This window comes from Triturus cristatus, chromosome 9 (genome assembly GCF_964204655.1).
Source record: "Triturus cristatus chromosome 9, aTriCri1.1, whole genome shotgun sequence".
Taxonomy (NCBI): domain Eukaryota; kingdom Metazoa; phylum Chordata; class Amphibia; order Caudata; family Salamandridae; genus Triturus; species Triturus cristatus.
In genome coordinates this window covers 85,257,829-85,278,089 of record NC_140592.1, presented here as the reverse complement: position 1 = coordinate 85,278,089, position 20,261 = coordinate 85,257,829, and the positions used below count along the sequence as shown (strand labels likewise).

Below are 20,261 nucleotides of genomic sequence, written 5' to 3'. Positions count from 1 at the left end.
GAAAGACACTAAACCTTCGATTTAACCTGTACCCATGCGCAACCAGACTAACTTTCGAGTCTGGTCTGTCATAGATGAGAACAAGAGAAGAAAAATTAGACTAGCCTCTCAGCAGTCCCTCATAACATATTCTATAATAACCGACCTCCTGAGACAAGTCAGCACTATCTATCGTATGTCTTACAGGGATAGCTCTAGACTTGTCTTGAGAAATATGCTTTTGATTTGGTAAAATTGCATGGATAGCACTGCAGAAAATGAAACAAATTGATTTATGTTCGCAAAATCATTGGCCATAAGAAAAACATCGAGTTAATTTGACCATGACTGTGTGAAGAAACCTTTCTCTTGAAGATGATGATCGATATGATACATGGCACAGTATGTATGAAAAATGTTAGAGGGGTTGCGGGAGGTAGGAAGAAAACATTAAGTTCCTGCAGAATCACACACATTTGGATTACTAAAACAAAAGACTACAAAACAGATAATAGTGTGTTACAAAAGAGGAAACTAATTAATGAAGCTATCCTTGTATAACGCAAAATATTCCCTTTCTAACATTATTTTAATATTAAACGCCACAAACTAGTAAAAAACTCAGCCGCACTACGTGGAACTCCGCAATGCTTGTCCGTACTGTGCAATCATCGCGAACGGCACCGTGCACAGCGCAAGCGGGTGCTGCTTTCCTTTCTGCCGCTCGAGTAGATTTTTACTCAAGCTGCAGCTTTCTCAACGCGAGCGGTTGTGAGCCTACGCGACCACTCGCAATGAGAAATCTTACCCCCCCCCCCCCAGCATTGAGAAAAATCGCCGGGAGGTTGATTTTCCACGCTCACGCACGCCAACTTGATGTTGACGATCGCGAACGAGGAAAAATCTCGCCAGGAGGTGGATTTTCCTCACTTGCCAACATGTGTTGACGAACGCGAGTGAGGAAAAAAACTCCGCTCCGCAACGCGAAGCACAGTTTTTGGATACTCGGCAATCTCTACGTAACGCGGAGTACAGAAAACTCCGCAAACTCTACGATCAGAGTTCACGCCCAGGGTTAGAAAAAACCAAGCTGTCTTTCGTTCTGCAGAGAGGTAGCGGCATTCTTTATTTCGGTGGGAAAGGAATCTTTAACAGGTATACTTTGAGACTGTGCTTTGTTTTGAACTATAACTACTATTACACAAATGCTAGCTGAGAATAATTTTGAAGATAATTCTAGCCAGGTAAAACCAGCAAGACGCTCTATGTCCTTCAGGTATATTCTAGAATCTCATTCAGCCATCCCCGGCTGAAAATCTATTCCTTTCCTTTCGCTCACAGCAGGAAGACTTTGTTGAAGGTGTCCTAATATTCTAGAAAAAAGAAATGGTTTTAGGATGTCAATCTCGATATGTGCAGTACAGTTACTTGGAAATTATGTAGAAAAGGCAGTGAGGCATAAATATGCACAGACTTCTATCCTTTGTTGGTTGCATGATTTGGAATGCATAGTACTGTCTCAAATGGGAGAAAACCTACATGAATGAAAACTGTCAGCCATTAGGCAAGTAAAAAGGCTGTTGTCGGAGATTACCTTTAGAAGTTTGAACAACAAGCATCACCATGCTGTATTCTTTGCTTGGACAGTAATATTTTTCATTATGCAGCTCGCCAATTGAAATTTCGCACATACAATCTTTTGTTTGAAACTTATGTAAGTAGTTCAGTGGATGCTAATGTAATGTCAGACCTCTGTTAAAATATTGTAATTTTCATACCTTCTCCGCAATAGCAAAGGCTGCAGAGTAAAATTCAGACCCTTCTAGATGTAACCCTCGGGTTTGCCACGGCTAGCTGATTCCAAAGATATAATCAAAGAAGGAAGCACATTATAGAATAAAGAGAATAGCTCGCAGTTAACACCTGTGACGGATCACTTCATAAAACATTTACAGCACAAAATATTAAAACTTCCTAGAAGCCAAGTAGGGTGCAGACTGAAAATCAAAACCAAATGTTGCAAATTCTGAGTGCTTCTGTAGTCTACAAATTGGCAAATAGTAGAGGACAATTTATATCTTCATGATGTCTCTGTCCTAGAAAGGAAAGCATGAAGGAGTGACTTCAAGGTCCTAGGTGCTTAAACATGTAAGTTACCAAATCACAATACTAGGCTTTTTCTTTCAGGAGAGTTCACGCCAAGAAGTGCATGAAGTGTGTGCTCTAAACAAAAGACAAAAAATTGCAATGCAAACCCAACCAAAACTGCCATAGTTACACATTCTAAGGTCGGATACATGCTGCTCTGCTATCTAAATAATGTGACTTTCCTGAGCCGAAAGAAGAATGTTTGGTCTCTTCAAGGAAGAGTGCAAAAGAAAAAAGAAAAAAAAGTTTACTGGTCAGTAGTCCATCAATGTTTCCTGTTTCAAAGCATCTTCACTGCATGGAGTATGATGAGGATGTAGAATCGTCTTTAAAATGCCTAAGGAGACCCTTTTAGAAAGGTGTGCTGGTTCCACTGAAGATTTGTACACAACATAGCAACACAAAGCTATGATTTACCCAATGAGAGAGTAAAAGTGAGTAGCTTCCGGGAATGGCGGTGATTCCTGTTAAGCAAACACAAGTAGATGATAGACGGAGCACTGAAACATTTCAGACACTCACCCCCAGTCACAGATCTGGATTGAATCCATCATCGTTCTTAAGCTCACTTCGCCACCCCAGTTCAGACTGGTGATTCCCGTTAAGCTGTAGCAGCCTTGCAGGACCTTCGTAGTGCTGGAACTCTATTGCATATCTCATGGTCCGGCTGAGCTAATGCTACTTGTGCGTTCGCTCCGGAGAACTAATCTTCGTCCCAGATAGCATCATCAAGGACTCCAGGGTATCATGGGTGAAGGAGCAAGGATAGAAGTAGACGCATAATTTGAATATTACTAAAGATCCCATGATAGATATAACCTACATTTCCCCCAGAAATACCAACCAGTACATATTGTCATACACCTGCAATATCAGAACAGAGCATTCAATCATTTTGGGCCCAATTATTTACTGGAAGTGATGAAATGTAAGAGTCCTCTGAAGACCACGGTCTTATGTGGTCTTTAGGGCTTATGCACATTTATTTCAAAACTCATTTCTGCAATTGGTAAAAGTTATACTATTGGAATGACCATACAAGAACTTCAGATGTTTGGTGCAACTAGGTCATGAACATGTGAGGAAGATGAGGAGAAATTATACCTGTATACATCTTACATCCATTCCCTTGCCTGACATCTTGGTTCACTATAAGCATTCTATCAAGGTTTCAACTTCTCAATTGTGTCTGAAATAGTTTCCCACCCTTAGGTGCTCCCTTTCTTCAAGTTTTTTAATTAAATTGTTTTTTTGTTTCTAGATGTTGCCATGAGAATATTCTGAAACTACAGGGTTGGTGTTTGGATGATGGATTCCTGTGCCTTATTTACCAGCATATGTTCAATGGCTCCCTGGACAAAGTGCTGGACCCTCATGTAAGGAATGTGTTATGCAAGGTTACATTCGCTTACAGTAAAGAGATTCACACTACATGCTGAATTATCTTCTTTTTTCCCTCAATGTTTTATATAACGCAAACTTGACCCGAAATCAGGTATCGGAGCACTTTACATGAGCAGCAGTTGAGTTACATATGGACACATTAATTTTTGATAGGCACGTGGAGATTAAGTGATTTACCCAGAATCACAGGATGTTGAGCGTTGTTGCCGAGACTCGAACATGGTTCCCCAGATTTGAAGACGACTGCTCTAACCATTAGGCTACATCCTCCCCCCTATATCTATAGGCCAGTGGCAGCTGGCATCTACGGGGGTGTTTCTGAGTGACTGGCCCATAGTAATCTAGCAAGAGAATCTGTGACCTCATTTGAGTGGCCAGTAATTGTAGACACTGTGGCAAAATTTGAGGCGTCCACAATAATCCCAGTGAAAGGCCTATATAGTATGCTAGGCATGGATTTGCTCTAAGAAATAAAGCACTGCAGAAGAAACACGACTAAGATGGCAGACATGCTCTGAGCTCTTGTTGGCACATAATGCAGCCTTGTTGAGCTGGCCTGAATCCAGACTCAAGCTGCTGGAGATGCAGTTCACCTAGACTTCTATTGTTCCTACCTTGACACTTATTGGGTGAAGATGTTGAGAACTATAACCGAGCCCTGTGGTTGTGGTTTATGCCATCAGCGCAATAATTGGCACAACATGTTAGCATCAAAAGCATGGCTTCTCATTTACCAATATGGATCACCATATCCCTTGTTGGAGAAAAGTGGTGTATCCTTCATTAATGTAGATCGACAGATGCCCCCAAAACACGGGAAACGTCTAAACGAACTGTTGCGTATGACCTCTTATTAGATAGAGGCTTATTTAAAGACTGCAAGACTTTTTTAGTTTACTTTTGATCATTATCAGGCCAATATCTCAGTGATTGTTGCACCACTTGAATTCGTTGTGGGCTTTTACCCCCTTCCAGATCAAATAGCCCCCATAAACCACTATGCGCTTATGGACTGTATACTTTGCCTAAACCGTGGGCTTATCTGTTCTTGGTCTCTGACCAGTTGCCAGTTTCAAGTTGCCTTTGAATAGTTCTCTTAATATTCCTATTTACGAGATATTCATTTTAGAACTTTTTTGACATTGCAGCCACCCTATTCCTCCCACGCCTTCCTGACATATATCCCTTTTCCTCCCCATGAACCTCCTATTCGGCTGATGTTTATTGACACGAGCCTCATGTAGTAACATGTTTATGCTTTAGCGATGTAAACATAACTATGAATACAGCTTACACAGCAGGGACCTGGGCTCACTTCCATTTCACTGAGCATGCACCTCTCTCACGTTTTGGCATTCTATCACATCAAAACGTTCCATTACGCATTATTGCTTCAATATCTCACTCCATGTTACGGTAACATTGATATTCGCACACCTCCCCTTCTTCAAAGAAAATAGCTATATAATCATGAAAAATGTAAGATGAAAGAACAAAAAAAACAATTTGAGCATAGAACATCTGAAATAACTATACATTCTTGACAAAATATTGATCTAAACTGTCTTTTGCGGAATTGACAAAAATGTAGATTTCTTAATACATTTCATAGATATTTTCCTTGAACTGTCATTACATGACTCCTGAATTTACACCTTTTAGTTTAAAGAGGTAATTTTGTTTTTCTGACTAAGCAGATGATCCTGGTTAATATCCTTCTAATTTCTTTCCGTGTCTAAAGCCACTCTTGATACATTCCACCAACCGCCATCTAATCAGGTTTTCTGCATTTCCCCAAACTTCACATACTTTCACAGGATCTCGAATTCAGACAAGCTTTTACTGATTAAATCTGTTTTCTTGTGCTTTCCCGACAACCAAACCTCAATCTACATGATCTTCTATTTTTCTTGTCATCTTGTCTTCTGCATACTGATCTCACCAGACCTCTCCTTAGCCTTCACCCAAGAACACTGCTTTGCTTGCAATCAGTTTGACTACCTAGAATGACTCAAGTTAGATCAAATCTTCCTCGTATCAACTCAAAAGGAGTCATTTTAGTGACCACATCTGGAGTGGTGCGATATGACCAAACCAAATCTTCTATTGCTTTCCAAACATCTGATTTGCTTCTGTAAGCTTAAATGTGTGACGCTAATGCTTTATTAAATCTTTCTACTTTTCCATCGCTTTGAGGGTGATATAATGGAGTTTTATTCCACCTTTGCTCAGAAACTCAACCACCTCACAAGATCTCAATTATACCCCATTGTTTGTGATAATTTCTTCTGGGATGTCTTCTCTTTGGAATACATCTCTAAAGAACATGATGACATTTTTCGTTGTTGGCTCATTGACAGATCTAACTTCCACTTGCCTAGATAAATGATCTATTAATACAATGAAGTAACTGAAGTGGATATACTTGTTGACCTTGAAGATAATATTCTTGCTGAAGAGTTTGCAGTGTGCAAATTGCTGACTTGTACCAACTGAAATCATTAAAAGAGAAGAAAAAGTGTGTACACACACACAAACACACGCACACTCTACACATATTTTGTTTGCCTGCATATCACAGAAATGCACAAATTGCACATAAAACCACAGTATTCCAGGAATGTGGAATTCCTATAGCCCGACACCCAGGACATATTGTTTGGGGTCAAGGGCAACAAGTTTGCATGCGTTTTTTGTCCTTGGGACAAGTAGGCCCAACCTCTTGCAGCACAAACCCCTCTGGCTGCCAGTTTGCAGTGCTACATTATGGATCAGGGAAGGGCACTGTATGCAGTTAAGTTTATATTTTGTCCATGTTAATGTTGTTCAAACTTGTATTTATAGTTCATTAATTGAAAGCCTTTATTATTAGGGTGAGCGCTTTAAGTAAATCTTATAAGCTCTGACTGCACTTCTGACAGTGGTTCCAGTATAAAAATGTGTAGACACATTTTCAAAGTTTAGCAATATGAGTCTATGTATAATGCTCCCAGAATGCTGTCCGATTTGATGCAAATATTTGCAGAAGCTTGAAAGCAAGATTGATGATTCTTTGCTTTCAAAATAAAATGTTGATTAAAAAAATTATAGCTGGAAAAAAACCTTTCGCTCAACTACTGTAAAAGTTCAGGTACCATTTGTTGATGCATGCTCGTATTTCCCAAAAATATTCATAATGGAGAATCGGTGTAACCAGTTTCAATAAGATTGTGGGAAACAAAAATAAACAAGCAGTGGCAAAGCCAGTAGGTCTGAAATTGGTTGTCAGCTTTTTAGTTTTGTCAATGTGTGACTTGTTTTGGCATGGTTTTTGTAAAACCTTTCTGTTGTGGAAGCTGCCAGGCCCTCACCATTATAACAAACAACGCCAAAAGCAAAAATTGTTTTTGGTCTCAAAAAGCACACACTGCCACAGTAGCTACTGGCACTGAACAAAACTACTTTGTGTGCCGATATGCTCCTTCTGAAAGAGAAGAATGTGGTCACTCACAGTGAATCCAGCTGATACAGAGAGAGAGAGAGAATTTTAATAAACGCAAAAGGTCCTGGTCAATGCCAGACCAAATTAGGGGCCAAATTATTAAAGTAAGTCTCAAAAGTGCACTCATGGTATATGTCCTTGCATTAAGTGCAGCTATACGGCTTTCGTGAATTCCCAAAAATGCAAATATGCATGTGTAGATTTGCTCATGCAAAAATCTGAGTGTTTGCAAGTTTACTTTCCCTCCAACCACTTTTTTCCCCAACTCTGGAAGAAGGTTTACGTCTGCCATTGTCAGGAGTAAATTTCCAACATTTCTCAGTATGGGAAAAGATTAGAGAAGAGTTGCTGAAAACCCTTTAAACATGCAAGTTAGTAGGCTTGCACAGTCTCAAAAGGGCATTCTAACTCTGAAACTATTGCTTACCACTACCTTCTGCCCCAGTATGTAGATCTGCGGAAACGTGGCAACATAAGGGGTTTGCAAGTATTCAAACACTACTATGGTATGAGCCCTGGCATAATTCAGAGAGGCTATATCAGAGCTCTTATCTAATGAGACTGCTACCATAATTTGTCGCCGCACTACATGGTACCAAAGGGATAGGTGGATTTTGTTACAGGACAAGTAGATTTGAGAAGCAACCTGCCCCGTGGACAAGTAGATATTTTATTAAATTCCACACCCCTGGAATTCATTTTCTTAGTTCTGACTTGCTTCCTGTAAACTCTTGGATCAATAGTTCAGCAAGCGATTAACATGCCTGGAGCACAGTCATGGGCGTGGACTTGTTTGGTCTAATTCCGAGGTGAAAAGTTTGCTCAAACACTTGTAACAACCGTGTTGTAAAAGCATGCTTTGTAACGTGCTATATTCTGGAGGGGAAACAGCCTGTACATCACGGTCATTAGACCGCGATGCCTTTACAACTCGGTCGCTACAACGACTGCATTGTTACAACGCGATGCCATTACTAAGCAAGTCATTACATCGACTTGCAGTAGATGGCGCTCTAACATAAGGAATAGTATAATTTACTATTCAAACACCTTCCCTACGGTTGCATAGGCTGGAGTTGGAATAGTAAATTATATATTCCTAATGTTACGGCGCCATCTACTGCAAGTCGATGTAATGACTTTGGTAATGGCATCGTGTTGTAACAATGCTGTCGTAACAACTGCGTTGTTAAATACAGCGTAGTGAAAGCACGCATTGTAACATGCTATATTCCACTTGGAGCAGTAGATAATGAGCTGTGCTCGTCGCCAAATCTGTAGTAATTTGCTCACGCTGGAGCGATACAAGTATGACTTTAATAATACAGCTTACATAGCAGGGTCTCAGGCTCAACCACATTTCAATGAGCAGGCACCATGCTTAGGTCATGACATTCTATCACATCATAACATTCCATGACACATCACTGCTTCAACATTCCACTGCTTGTCATGGTACTATTGATATTCCCACCATTTGTTTCCTTTTGCTGCGGTTTTCTTGAACCAATTTCAAAAGAATTATTTAAAGATCAATAATTGCAGCAACAAAATCGGAAGAGTCCGTGATGTTCACAGAAGCAGAACAGGAACACAATTGCAATCCTGCTGAACTTAGTTACTTCAGAAATAATAAGCCCTCTTGGCTACAACAACAAATTAATAGATTTATTTGTTCTGTGCTTTGGGTTATATAAGTTGGAAAAGTCATTTCTGGAATTTGCTGCACAGGAGGAAGAATGAGCCATACTTAGATTGGTAGCAGTTTTGTTGGGGTTCAGCTTTAAGTGGTTGATAATAAGACAAGTTTGTATCTTGATTAGTGTGGTATTCAGATGTAGGATGTCACTGGGTGATTTAATCTTGTAATAGAGTTGTGTGTCATCAGCATATAGGTGATATTTGACCCCTGCTTGGTTCAGGATAACCGTAAGGGGTTCCATGAGAAGATTGAAAAGGGTCGGGGATAGAGTTGAGCCTTGGGGTAGACCATGAGGAACTAGTGTTGGCTTTGAGAAAGTTGTTGATTTTTGTTTGGTGCGAGCGATGTTGCAGGTAAGATGTGAACCATCTAAGGACTGTACCATTGATCCCAGTACGGGTCTTGAGTGTCTCAAGTAAAGCAGGGTGATTTACGTTATCAAAGGCAGTCGATAGGTCAAGTAAGATTAGGAGGCATGCATCACCTTCATCCAAGGATCTGCGAATGTCATCTGTGATATTGAGCATAGCAGTTTCAGTGCTACAGCCTTTCCTGAACCCCGATTGGAAGGTGTCATGGAGGTTGAATTCTTCTATGTGTTGGTTTATTTGTTGTAGGACGCACTTCTCCAGTGTTTTGGCTAGAAAGGGAAGGTTGGTGATAGGTCTGACGTTATTGAAGTAATTGGGGTCGGCACCTGGTTTTTTGAGTATGGGTGTGATTTGGCCTAGTTGGAGGCAGTCAGGAACACTGCCTGAGGAGAGAGATGAGTTGATGATTTTAGTCCAGAATGGGGCAATGATATGGTTGAGGTTTTGAACTATTGTGGAAGGCATAGGATCCAAAGTGTGGGATGTTGGCTTCAACTTCACAATTATATTGAAGACTTCAATTTCAGTCATAGTCAGTGGAGAAGTGTGGCTCAATGGTTAGAACGGCAGACCCTGATGCAGAGGTCTGGCCCGGACCAGGGATCGATTCCCACCTCGGCGGGTCTTGGGCTCAATTTCCCAGGACCCGATAATTCTCGCCTCTGTGCCTATTCTAATCATGGGTCCCACTCTGCAACTCTGGGCAATAGCTTGCTTAATCTCCACAACTGCCCCAAAAGCGCTAGGATGCCTGGCTTCACCTTGGGGGTGCCCAGGAGTGGGCACTTCACAGGGAAAGGCCAGGAAGGGTTCCACAGCGGTATGTGCACAGCGCCTGAGAGACCCTTTCGGGGGTGTGCGGAGCGCTATATAAATGCACTACATTTACATTTTACATAGATCCAAAATCAGGCCAATTTGCTTTGTTTTTCAGTTGAAGGAGATCAAGGTTGAAATTAGTTTTTATAGAGGCCATACGGTCCTTGTTTACATCAGTAGGGGTTCTGCTATGTAGGGGAGTGAGACAGAGGGGAACGTTCAGTGGTGGCTTTTGTTTCGTGTGGCAAGGAAAGGGTAGTTTGCGGCTTAATTATGTTGAAGAGCTCTCTGGGTCTGTTCTTAGCGCGGTAAAGTTGGTTGCGAAAGAAAGTGGCTTTTCTCTGAAGATGTTTCTTGTAGGAAAGCCATGCCGTTCTTAGGAGTGAGAGGTTCACTGTAGAGGGGTTTTTGTCTCCATAACCTTTCTGACTGTCTGAGTTGTCGCCTCTCATTGTTAAGATCTGAGTAGAAACAAGATTTGGATTGGATAGATCTAGACTGCTTCTGTTTGAGCGGTGCAATTTATTCCAGAACAGAAGATACCGCTGTGTTGTAGTGGGGAGTAAGGTCATCAACTGTGTGAGCGGGAGGATGGTGCTGAAGTTGGGCACAGATCCTGGTCTCCAGTTCTGTCATTGATATTTGCTTTAAGTTCCTGGCCCAGTGCTTGCGTCTGTCAGAGGGGTTTATTTGGAATCTGAGGTAGATCTCTATATTAAACAGTATGAGCTGATGGTCTGACCAGTCAATAGGTGTGATGGATTTAAGTGAGACAAGATCATTTTTGGTGATAATCGCATCTAGAGTGGAGCCTTTGATATGGGTCGGTTCATTGCAAAGTTGGTTGATATCGTTAATTTCACAAATGTTAGTCAGATTGCGTACTGTGGTATCTTCAGCATTGTTACAGTGAATGTTGAAGTTGCCCAAGAAGACATCCTTCAAGTCAGCTAGTGAGAATCATGTCAGTAGGTCAGTTATTTCTTCTACGAAGAGGGTGCGATCACCAGGAGGGTGGTAGATGGTGTGAAATTTAATGGGAGAGGAGCCTATGACAGTGAGTTCAACTCCAAGGTATTTGAAAGTCAAGTATTTTGTGGTCTTGAAGGTGGAGAGATTAATTCCATCTTTGTGGATGATTGCTAGTCCGCCACCATTCCGCTTTTGTCTGTCCTGTCTAATGATGGGGTATCCAGGAGGTTCCAGCAGGTCAAGTATGGGGGTTGTGTTCGTTAAGCCCTGACTCGGTGATGAATGCGATGTCTATTTCTGTAACAAGAATCAATTTGGCAATATCAGGAGCATGCAAGTTAGAGACCTAGGACCATTATTAGTGGTATCAATTGTCTGAATAGTGGTGTATTGAGATGGTGGTCTGGGTTAGGTGATCATTTGAGGGATTCTATTAGGTCCCACGATACCTGGAATTGTAGACAGAAGCTTGTAGACCATTTTCTGGTTTATTGTAATGTAGGATACGCAGAGTGCATCAGCTTCACTAGCTGATACGGGGCTAAGGGCTCGGTGGGGTCTGTGGGATGATCAACTCAAGGGAATAAAGGTCCAATGGGTATGTTGGCTGACAATTGGAGAGCCTATAAGGGGAGACAACTTCTCCATGCCCGGGGTGTGGTAGTGGGTACACTTGGCCTGGATCGCGAGGTCTTTCTTTACTTGTGAGAAGTCTTTAGCTAGGGAATCAAGTTTTTGTTCTAGTTGTTTCAGGTGCTGGGCGATTTTAGAATGAAATTGAGTGAAAATAGGCTATTGACATACACACTAATGACAATTTGAGACTATTTATGCCCAGTAGAATTAAACCGCAAGACTATACATTTTACACTAGTGTGACTGCTCAGATTTTATTTCAATGCTAGTGTTAACTATTTCTCCCTTCTCCTGCAGCATGGAAAAGAGCCTCTGACCTGGGATAAACGTTTGACCATCTCCCTGGGACTCCTACGAGCCGTTCGCCATTTGCACGAAGTTGGGATTCTTCATGGAAATATAAAGAGGTGGGTAGCCTTGCAGATGCCTTCCCATAATGCGCTGTTACCAGTGGGTACTTCATCAGTCTGTCCACGTGCTGATGAGAGACCACCTTCTTACAGATGAGAAAATGTGGTGCATCTCACACTAGAGCCCCCTTATTAAAAATTGCAGCACATGAGCATTTCCCATGGATAAACCTCAATGAAATGGTCTTGTTTCAGAGCATCGAGTTGGAACAGTGTTGCAAAGCCAGTGGTTAAAGAACATCCGAATACAAGGGTTGAGTTTATGGAGCAAACCTGTCACAGGCAACAGAACTATAATCCGATCTGTGGTTTTACTGATAGAGGCCATGTTTTGCACATTTAAGAGTATTCATCATCTAATCCTGATTTGTAAAGAAAAATAAATTCAACACGTAGAATATTTAATAACATGGAATTTGTCTTTACAAGCTATATGAGGCATATATTTCAAGTGAATAGCGCACTCGTGAAAAATATCTGTATTTTAACTGTAGCCTGCGATTGAAGGATATTCACAATCCTGCACATAAAAACTGTAAAATGATGAATAAGTCCTCTGAAACTTCCTGGAAAGAGCTGAAGTTTTTTTTAGAGCTATGTTCCGTTTAAAGTGTCTTTTAAGTTTCCTGCGCTACAAACATTACGAGGCAAAGGGGCTTGTTTAGATTTAAAAGGGCCATCCGATGAATGATGTCACAGTATGTATCAAAGCCTAAGCTCACATCAGACATGCTATGCTCTAGAACTCCTACTGTGGGTAATTGTTAGAAATACATAACTGGGTAAGAAGAAAGGCTTTTTCTCTCTATATTAAATACCCCATTCTTTGCCCTGATTATGTCTGTGCATCGCTGCTTTTCTTATTGATAAGCCGTGCTATATGGTGACTTTTTAAAGTGGTGGATCTTAATACTTAACCTAAATTCTAGCGAGTGTGCCCAACTTCTACTAGGAGAGTTTGAGCGAGGCGGTTTTCCCCCAACAGAGAAAAATTTGAAAACACATATGGAGTCGTATAGTGCATTTCTAAGCACAATTATCACATAAAATTGTCAAAAGCTGTAGGCTATGACAGACCACTCCTTAAAATATCTAGTATTTTCAAGGTGCGACAATCCAATGAAACCTGATGCTCTTGATGAGTTGATCCTATTTTTTGTCTCAAAGTGTGCAGAGACTGGCGTCCATATGCAAATAGCTACCGAATTAGCATTTGGCTATGGGTGCCCCCTTACGCCAAGTTATGTACAATATACCAGTGCCATCATTTTGCCATTGATGTCAACTATATACCATGGGTGATCCGTATGTCAAAGTTACCTTTTAGTATATCGGGCCAGCATTTCCCCTCAACAGGCCATGGTTGTCCCATCCTAAAGCACAAATTGCTTCCAGTATGCCAGTGCCTACGTTTTGCCACAGGATTTCGTGTGCTGGTATTTTGTCATGGGTATCGTATATGCCAAGAATTACCACAAATATGCCAAAATGTTGTTATGGGTGCCGCTTATGCCACAAATTACCTGTAGGCTGTCATCCTCTGCAGTTATTTGCCAGGTGCAGCATGAAGTTGGGCACTCAAACCCCCCTTTTTAATGTTTTTGATGTGCTCCAAATCTGTGGGAGTTCTGCTAATCCCGAAGGGTGGCACGCAGAGCATTGCGGTAGATCTGAATAACATCCTCAATTTACTATTTGTGTTAAACTATTTTTCCCCGGGGGAGGGTGGGGATTGGGGGTCCTGTCTACTGTGCTGAGTGCCCACAGATCACTCTGAAAACTTCCAGGAAGAAGCTGAGATAGAAGAAACTTTTTTTTTTTAATTGATGGTTTTGTGAAGATTAATCGAAAGTTATTAGCAAAGGCAAACAAAAATCTATCGAAATATCATCCAAACTAGAACTACCCAGTGGTGTGTGTACACACTCACACATACACTCTCCCTCCTCTGTGGGTGTCTGCATCGCTCTTCAGCTGCTGGGTGCTCCATGAAACAAAGCTCCTTCCCACCTTGAGCATTTAAGCGAGAAACTTAAAGATCAGAGCTGTGCAGTGGTAACATCAATTTATATCTGCATGAACTTTCAACCTCTTGCTTTTTAAACCTACCCCTCTCAATTCTTCAAAAGGTGTGGTGAGATCAGGAAGGCTTTTGACCCCATCTCACCCTGTGACAGCATGATAGAGGGTGAGGTGACTGGTCTCACAGCCCTGGGCACTGCAGGGCTGAAGCGCAAAGAGAAAGGGCTGTACTTACAGGTGATGCTGCAGGCAATTGGGGTGGCATCTGTGTGTATATTGCCCCTGTGGATGTCACTAGGTCTGTATAATTAGTTTGATGTCTGGTGCAGGCGCCTCTCTGCACCAGCTGTCAGACAGGCTCCCTAACATGGGCTGCCGCATACAGCAAGGGTAGACTTTGGTATTATAACATAGGGCAGAAAACAAGGAGTAAGGAGCCCCAACTCCTAAAAAGGGGAGTCACCCCTCCTCATAATTAATTCAATCTATGCCTCATTTAAACCCGCCCACATTTACAGGAATTTTAGCACACTTAGTACACCTTTCACGCTGTAACACTCGTTAGCAGGGCCAGCTTTACCGCTGGTGGTGCCCTGTGCGACAATAGTTTTTGGCACCCCCACACCGCATGACAGCTTCTCCTCGGATTCTCTTAATACCACCGGGTATGAGTGCCCCATATCACTCCACTCATATGTTGCTGCTAAACACAGCGCTGCCCCCTCGAGTTCAGCGCCCAGTGCGGCTGCACCGGTCACATTGCCCTGCTGCTAGTTAGTTGATCTGTTACAAAGTCTCTTTAAATAATATATTGATAATTTTCAAACAAATTTCTGTTTGAAAATGCAGCTTCAAACTTTTGTAGGAAATGTCACGGGTAATTGCCTATAATCCAGTTGGCATTTCATTAAACATCATGTTCTTGTTTTAAGCAGCACATGTGCTGTAGTTACAGACCGTTCTTACAGATGCCGGGAAAACTGTGAAACTTCTGATTTTTAAACATATGGTTCTGGTTGCGGTTTGATCTTGTCTTGTTCAAAAGCTTGTCATGCACAACAAAGTAAAAACCTTTTATTAATTATGCTCTTTGCCTTTTGAAACGTTTGTGAACTAAAACTTCAGGAACACTGAGCTTCAACATCTTTAAACACCGAAATGCACGCAGCAAAAAAAGCCCTTGAAACGGACCAAGCCGCAAAATTTAGACCAAAAGCAAAACTACCAAGACCTTCTGAAAAAGGTGATGAATGCTCCGAGATGTGACTAATCACATCATGCACGTGTTTAAATATTCATCCACTTCCAACAGAGAAAAACAAACTCTTTCCACGCATACAGCTCACTCGTTTTTATGTCGAGACTGGACAGCACATGCGCAGCTTTGCAAGGCATGCTGTAGTCCAGACTATAGCTTGGAACACCTCCCATCTTTTCGTTTTGTTCCTGTTCATGCCCTACTTAAATGCATGCTTTTGGTTGGCCAGCATGCTTAATTAGTCCCGCCTTTTTGTGTTTCAAACCCTCCCAGGAGTCTGTCCCTGTTAAATGTGGTCTTAAACTTTTTTATGTCTCGCCTACGCGACTCGCATGCGCTGCATAGGAGGACCTTTAGCTGTCATTCTCCTCTTTTTCTAAGCACACACTCGTGCTTGTGGCGGCATCCACCTTGCGGGAGCGCGCAGGGGCACGCCACAAGCACAAGTGCAGTGCTTGAAAATGAGCAGACTGCTCTCTTCGTGTACAGCGGCGGGCACAAGCATGCATGCACGTGCGTGCGCACCACTCCCGGGCTTCTCTGTCTTGTTTGCATACGAGCACAAACAGTCCCCCCAAAAGACACTCACAGCCTTTCCCTTCTTCCCCGTCACATACACATCGTCGTCTTTTTTTAGGTCTCACCTGAGCGCTAGCTCAGGTGAGACCTTTAATAAGCGGGTTTTCAAAGTGCTACCGGAGATGCTTTTGCTGGCCTAAAGCTTGCGTGCATGTGAGCGTGAACGTGCACAGACATCTGGCTTTTTGTAATGGCTCATTAAACCTTACAGCGCGTGAATCCCCTCCGCTCCCTTCTCCCACTCCCTCCTCGTCAGCTTCATTTTCACTCCTCTTGCGCATCTGTCTTTCTTCTGCCTGTTCCTCTCTCTCGTCTCTTATCTTTTTCTAATTTCTTTCACTTTCTCTTTGCACTTGTTCTTTGTTTAAGCACTCTACAAAAGTAAGTGTTTCTTAGCTGCTCAGTCGTGTACTTCTGCCCTCTCCATGTTCCCGCCCCAGCCCCACCTTCACTCTCTGTGTGCTTGCCCAGCCCCCGGTCCTCCCTGGGCTTGTGATTGTCCCCCCGCCCTCCCCCAGCCTATGAAAGTGTGTAATAATACAGGCGTGCGGCACACCGTGCTGTGCTCTAGTTTCACTCAATAAATGAGCTGCTTATTCCTTATGAAGAAAACGGATGTAGAGTTTGTGTCATGTGATTGGTGCAGTTCAGGTCATTCAATTCCCTCCTGCTTCCACGGACAGAATGATTTCTCAGTCACACGCACAATCACACATCACACGCTGGTGGGGCCCATAACACCAACATTCATTCTCTCAAACTATCCGTGCCTACAAAGGGACATCAATCCCGAACTACAACTTATTCTTTTGATAGAGGAAAACCACTTCTCCTGTATTACCCCAATACTTCCTCCATCAAGTGGTCGACTGAATCTTTTAGTTGTTTATTTGTTCAATGACCCTTTACTCTCAATTCTAATCAATAAACATTTCAATGGAAATAATCACCCGACACAGTAATTCAAACAATGATTTTCTTTATCTAAATTATATGCAGGTTAAATCCTAATAATGCAATATCATCTTTTGTCATATTTACCTATTCTGGCTATTTGTCGTTTTCTAAGTCAGAACTGGTCCTCCATGAATTCGTCAGAGTTTTTTTTTTGATAAACAAATTTTTATTGTGTTTTGCGGCATAAAAGACAGTATCAAGAGTAAGATACAGCAGTGCATTGAACAAGGCATCAGTAACTGCATTTGGATAAGCATCAATAAACCATTGCAAAGACCCTCCCACCCTCCCCCATCCTCCGTCCCCACCCCCCCCCATCCTCCGTCCCCACCCCTCAAATCATGCCCCCCAGCCACTTCCCCCATATCTTGCGGAATTTTTTGGGGCAGCCTCGCGCAGCACACAACGACCGCTCCTGGGCCGCACACCAGTCCACCCCTCTACTCCAGGTAGCCACTCTGGGTGGGTCCGGTTGTGACCATACTGCCGCTATGTCTCTCTTAGCCACCATAAGGGCAGTGGTGAGGAAGTACTTTTCGTTACGGGATCCGTCGATCCCATCCATGATGCCCAGCAGGGCCATTCTAGGCTCATGGGGAACCTCCCAACCCAAGACCTCCGCTAGCTCAGTTTCAATCGCTGCCCAGTAATCGTGTAGACGGGAACAAGACCACACCATGTGGAAAAAATCTGCCGGAGCCACCCCACACCGGGTGCAGGAGGCGTCCACGCGGAGACCCGCCCGGTACAGGCGGTCTGGGGTCAGATAGGCGGTGTGTAGGTAGTAGATTTGGATGAGCCGCAGCCTAGCGGAGGTGGTAAGCGACCGAGGGCCCATAAGGGCGTCCCTCCAGTCCGCCTCGAATTCGTCAGAGTTTTATCATATAAAGTCTCCGTCAGCATAAGGATCTCTGATCATCGATTCTCCGTCAGTAGCTTCTGGTAATGCCCTCTCTAGTCTACCAATATTTATACCAAAATTTACATATCAATGATACATTTTCTCATTTTACAGAAATCCGATTGGACGAATTCAATTACATCTCAGTACATTAAGAAACATTTTCAAATTCTCTCATAGGGAAAAAGTCTCCAAGCATATGTATGGGAACGAATGTTCATGATCCTAAATGTATCAGTTTGTTGAAATAGGTTGGGTTCGACAGTTCACTTTCCCTTTTTTTGCAACATTTGCTTCACGTTCAGGGGCATTGGCACCTCGCCCAGAGTAGTCTTCATGGGCATGGTCTGACAGGTCACACAAAGGACACGAATGAAGTCAGTGCAGGCGCCTTTCTCCATTGTTCAAATGGTGAAGTAATGTACTTTAGTTAGGCTTCAGTCGGCGGCCATCTTTTGGTAGGCCAGAATAGTCAACTTAAGCAAAGAAAACACAAAATCGTAATTAATACACAGAAAATGATTAAACAGTGTAATTCCCTTGCTAATATCCTTATTTGTGTGCATTTATCTAGCCATATGCGACATCCAAAGCAGTTAATGCTGGTTTATTTCAGCGCAAATCACAATAACTTTGCTCAATCAACATTTTATAGTTTTAATATGCATACGAATTTAGTTCACTTATTATTTTAGCCATGCAAATGCATTCCCACGTGTATTCTCCTTGTTAATAAGGTTGGTTTAGTACCTCACATCACACTATTAATTTATTGTAATTAATCATTAGTTATTTTAATATAAACATATAGAAATGGATTGGGTATATAAAAAAACATTTTACCCGCTCCATCATGATCACTGTTCTCGTGGCCACCGGCCAGCCTCGTGTTGCTGCAACAAAACACGGAAAGTCTGTTCTTTTTAATGTCGTTCGTGATTTATTTTTTTTACATACCGTCTTGATTACATGTAAGGCAAAAAAAAGTAAACATTTGCGGTATCTGTGTTTATCAATGGTTCCAGAATCAAATTTTGCTACGCTACAAAAAGGCTTTCAGGGTCAGATTTTGATAGATCCGTTTCATATTACAAAGACGGAGAAAAGAAGCAACATTGCCCCAGCAAAAAGTTTTTCTACTATGGTCCCACGTGTCAGCAACGGGTGCCCAACTCACTCAGCTGCCCTGCTGTAAATCCCCCAAAGTGGCATAGCCTCCTGATAATATTCACCTGTGAGAAATCAAGGGGCTCGTTTAAAAAATAAAAAAACGAATTAAGGATTACTCAGATTCAAAATATTGCCTACAATAGTTATGCATCTTAACTTATTGCACGATTAAATATTTCTCAATTTGGAGCATTATTATTATCAGTAGTAGTAGTAGCATTATTACTATTATTTACTAATAATATACTATCGTTCGTTTCTTGGTTCCATAACACTTTAAGTGAAATATTTAGGTATGCATGCTTGTATATACACATCGCCACCTGAAAAATGTCTAGGCGCCTGATTCACAAGTAGCTCACGTCTGTCTTTCAGTCGCCTGAGGGAGAAACTGATGACAAAACTCAACGTCAATTAGGCTGTTGGTCAGGGACTCGGAACCATGCTTAGCAACTCTCTGAACCGGAGTAGTTACTCGAGCTTCTCCCGACTCTACCTTACTCCCTCGCAGCGCTTTCCCAATGGCATTTTCATGAAGCGCTTCTCAGTGACGTTCGTTATATATGAACCATAGTGATCCTTCCTTTCCGGATAGCAGTAGTAAAATATATTGCGTTTATAGCGCCTATGTGGCTCAATGAGTTGAACGCTGCCTGCGAACAGGTGCAGTCTCCTGCAGGCTACTAATTCAAATTCGGGATCTCTCCTCTCAACCTAACATTCTTCCGAGGCCAGTAAATAGAGCAGCATAAATGGTCTGATAGCGGCGTCTGTTCTTTAAGTGCTTAGAAACGGCAGATGTGAGGAATGAAGTGCTATATAAAATATTATTTTCCAAATAAAGGTTCTAGTGGATGTAAATATTCACATACTGCATATGCCTGCTCTTGACAATGATAGATAACCAATTGGAAATTAATCGATTCGAAATGGACGTGCTAACGTCACGCAAATCCTGTGCAGATTGAGAATGTCATTAACAGTCTAAAAATACAGTTTGTTGTACAAAACACTTGCCAGAGTGACCAGGACTGCGTAGAAATGCTGGCGTTGGTGGGAGCGCAGAGCCTGCGGTAACCGAGCACAGAGGGGGTAAATCCGTCTCCTGCTGTGTTCAGAAGGGTTCACTGGAGGTCCGTAGCCTGTGAAGGGTACAGCATGCGTCCTGCCCCCCCCCCCTCCCCCCCCCCCCCCCCCCCCCCCCGCTGCAAACCCCAGACACAATAGCAGGCTTTAAGTCGTGTAACCGACCGATTGGAAAGAGCCCTGAAGTCTGCTGTGATATTTCCTGCTCAGGAGAGGAATAACCCCCCCCCCCCCCCCCCCCCCGTCTCTCGCAGTTTCTTCTGTATTGTTCATTATAAATGAGCAGACGAACTTGGGAAGAGTTCAGCTTTTCACAAACCTTGATTGCCTTTTGTTCCAATAATAACTCCCTATTCCATGCAATTC

At 42.4% G+C, this 20,261-nt stretch overlaps 1 protein-coding gene across 3 annotated transcripts in view; it reads left to right on the top strand.

Annotated features, from left to right (window-relative positions):
* The window catches only part of IRAK2 (interleukin 1 receptor associated kinase 2), a 292,230-nt gene that overhangs the window by 174,263 nt on the left and 97,706 nt on the right, over positions 1–20,261 (top strand). For all 3 annotated transcript variants that reach the window (XM_085624476.1, XM_085624478.1, XM_085624477.1), the window contains 2 exons: positions 3,389–3,503; positions 11,810–11,919. In XM_085624476.1, coding sequence (XP_085480602.1) covers positions 3,389–3,503; positions 11,810–11,919 — 225 coding nt within the window. The remainder of the gene's footprint in view (positions 1–3,388; positions 3,504–11,809; positions 11,920–20,261) is intronic.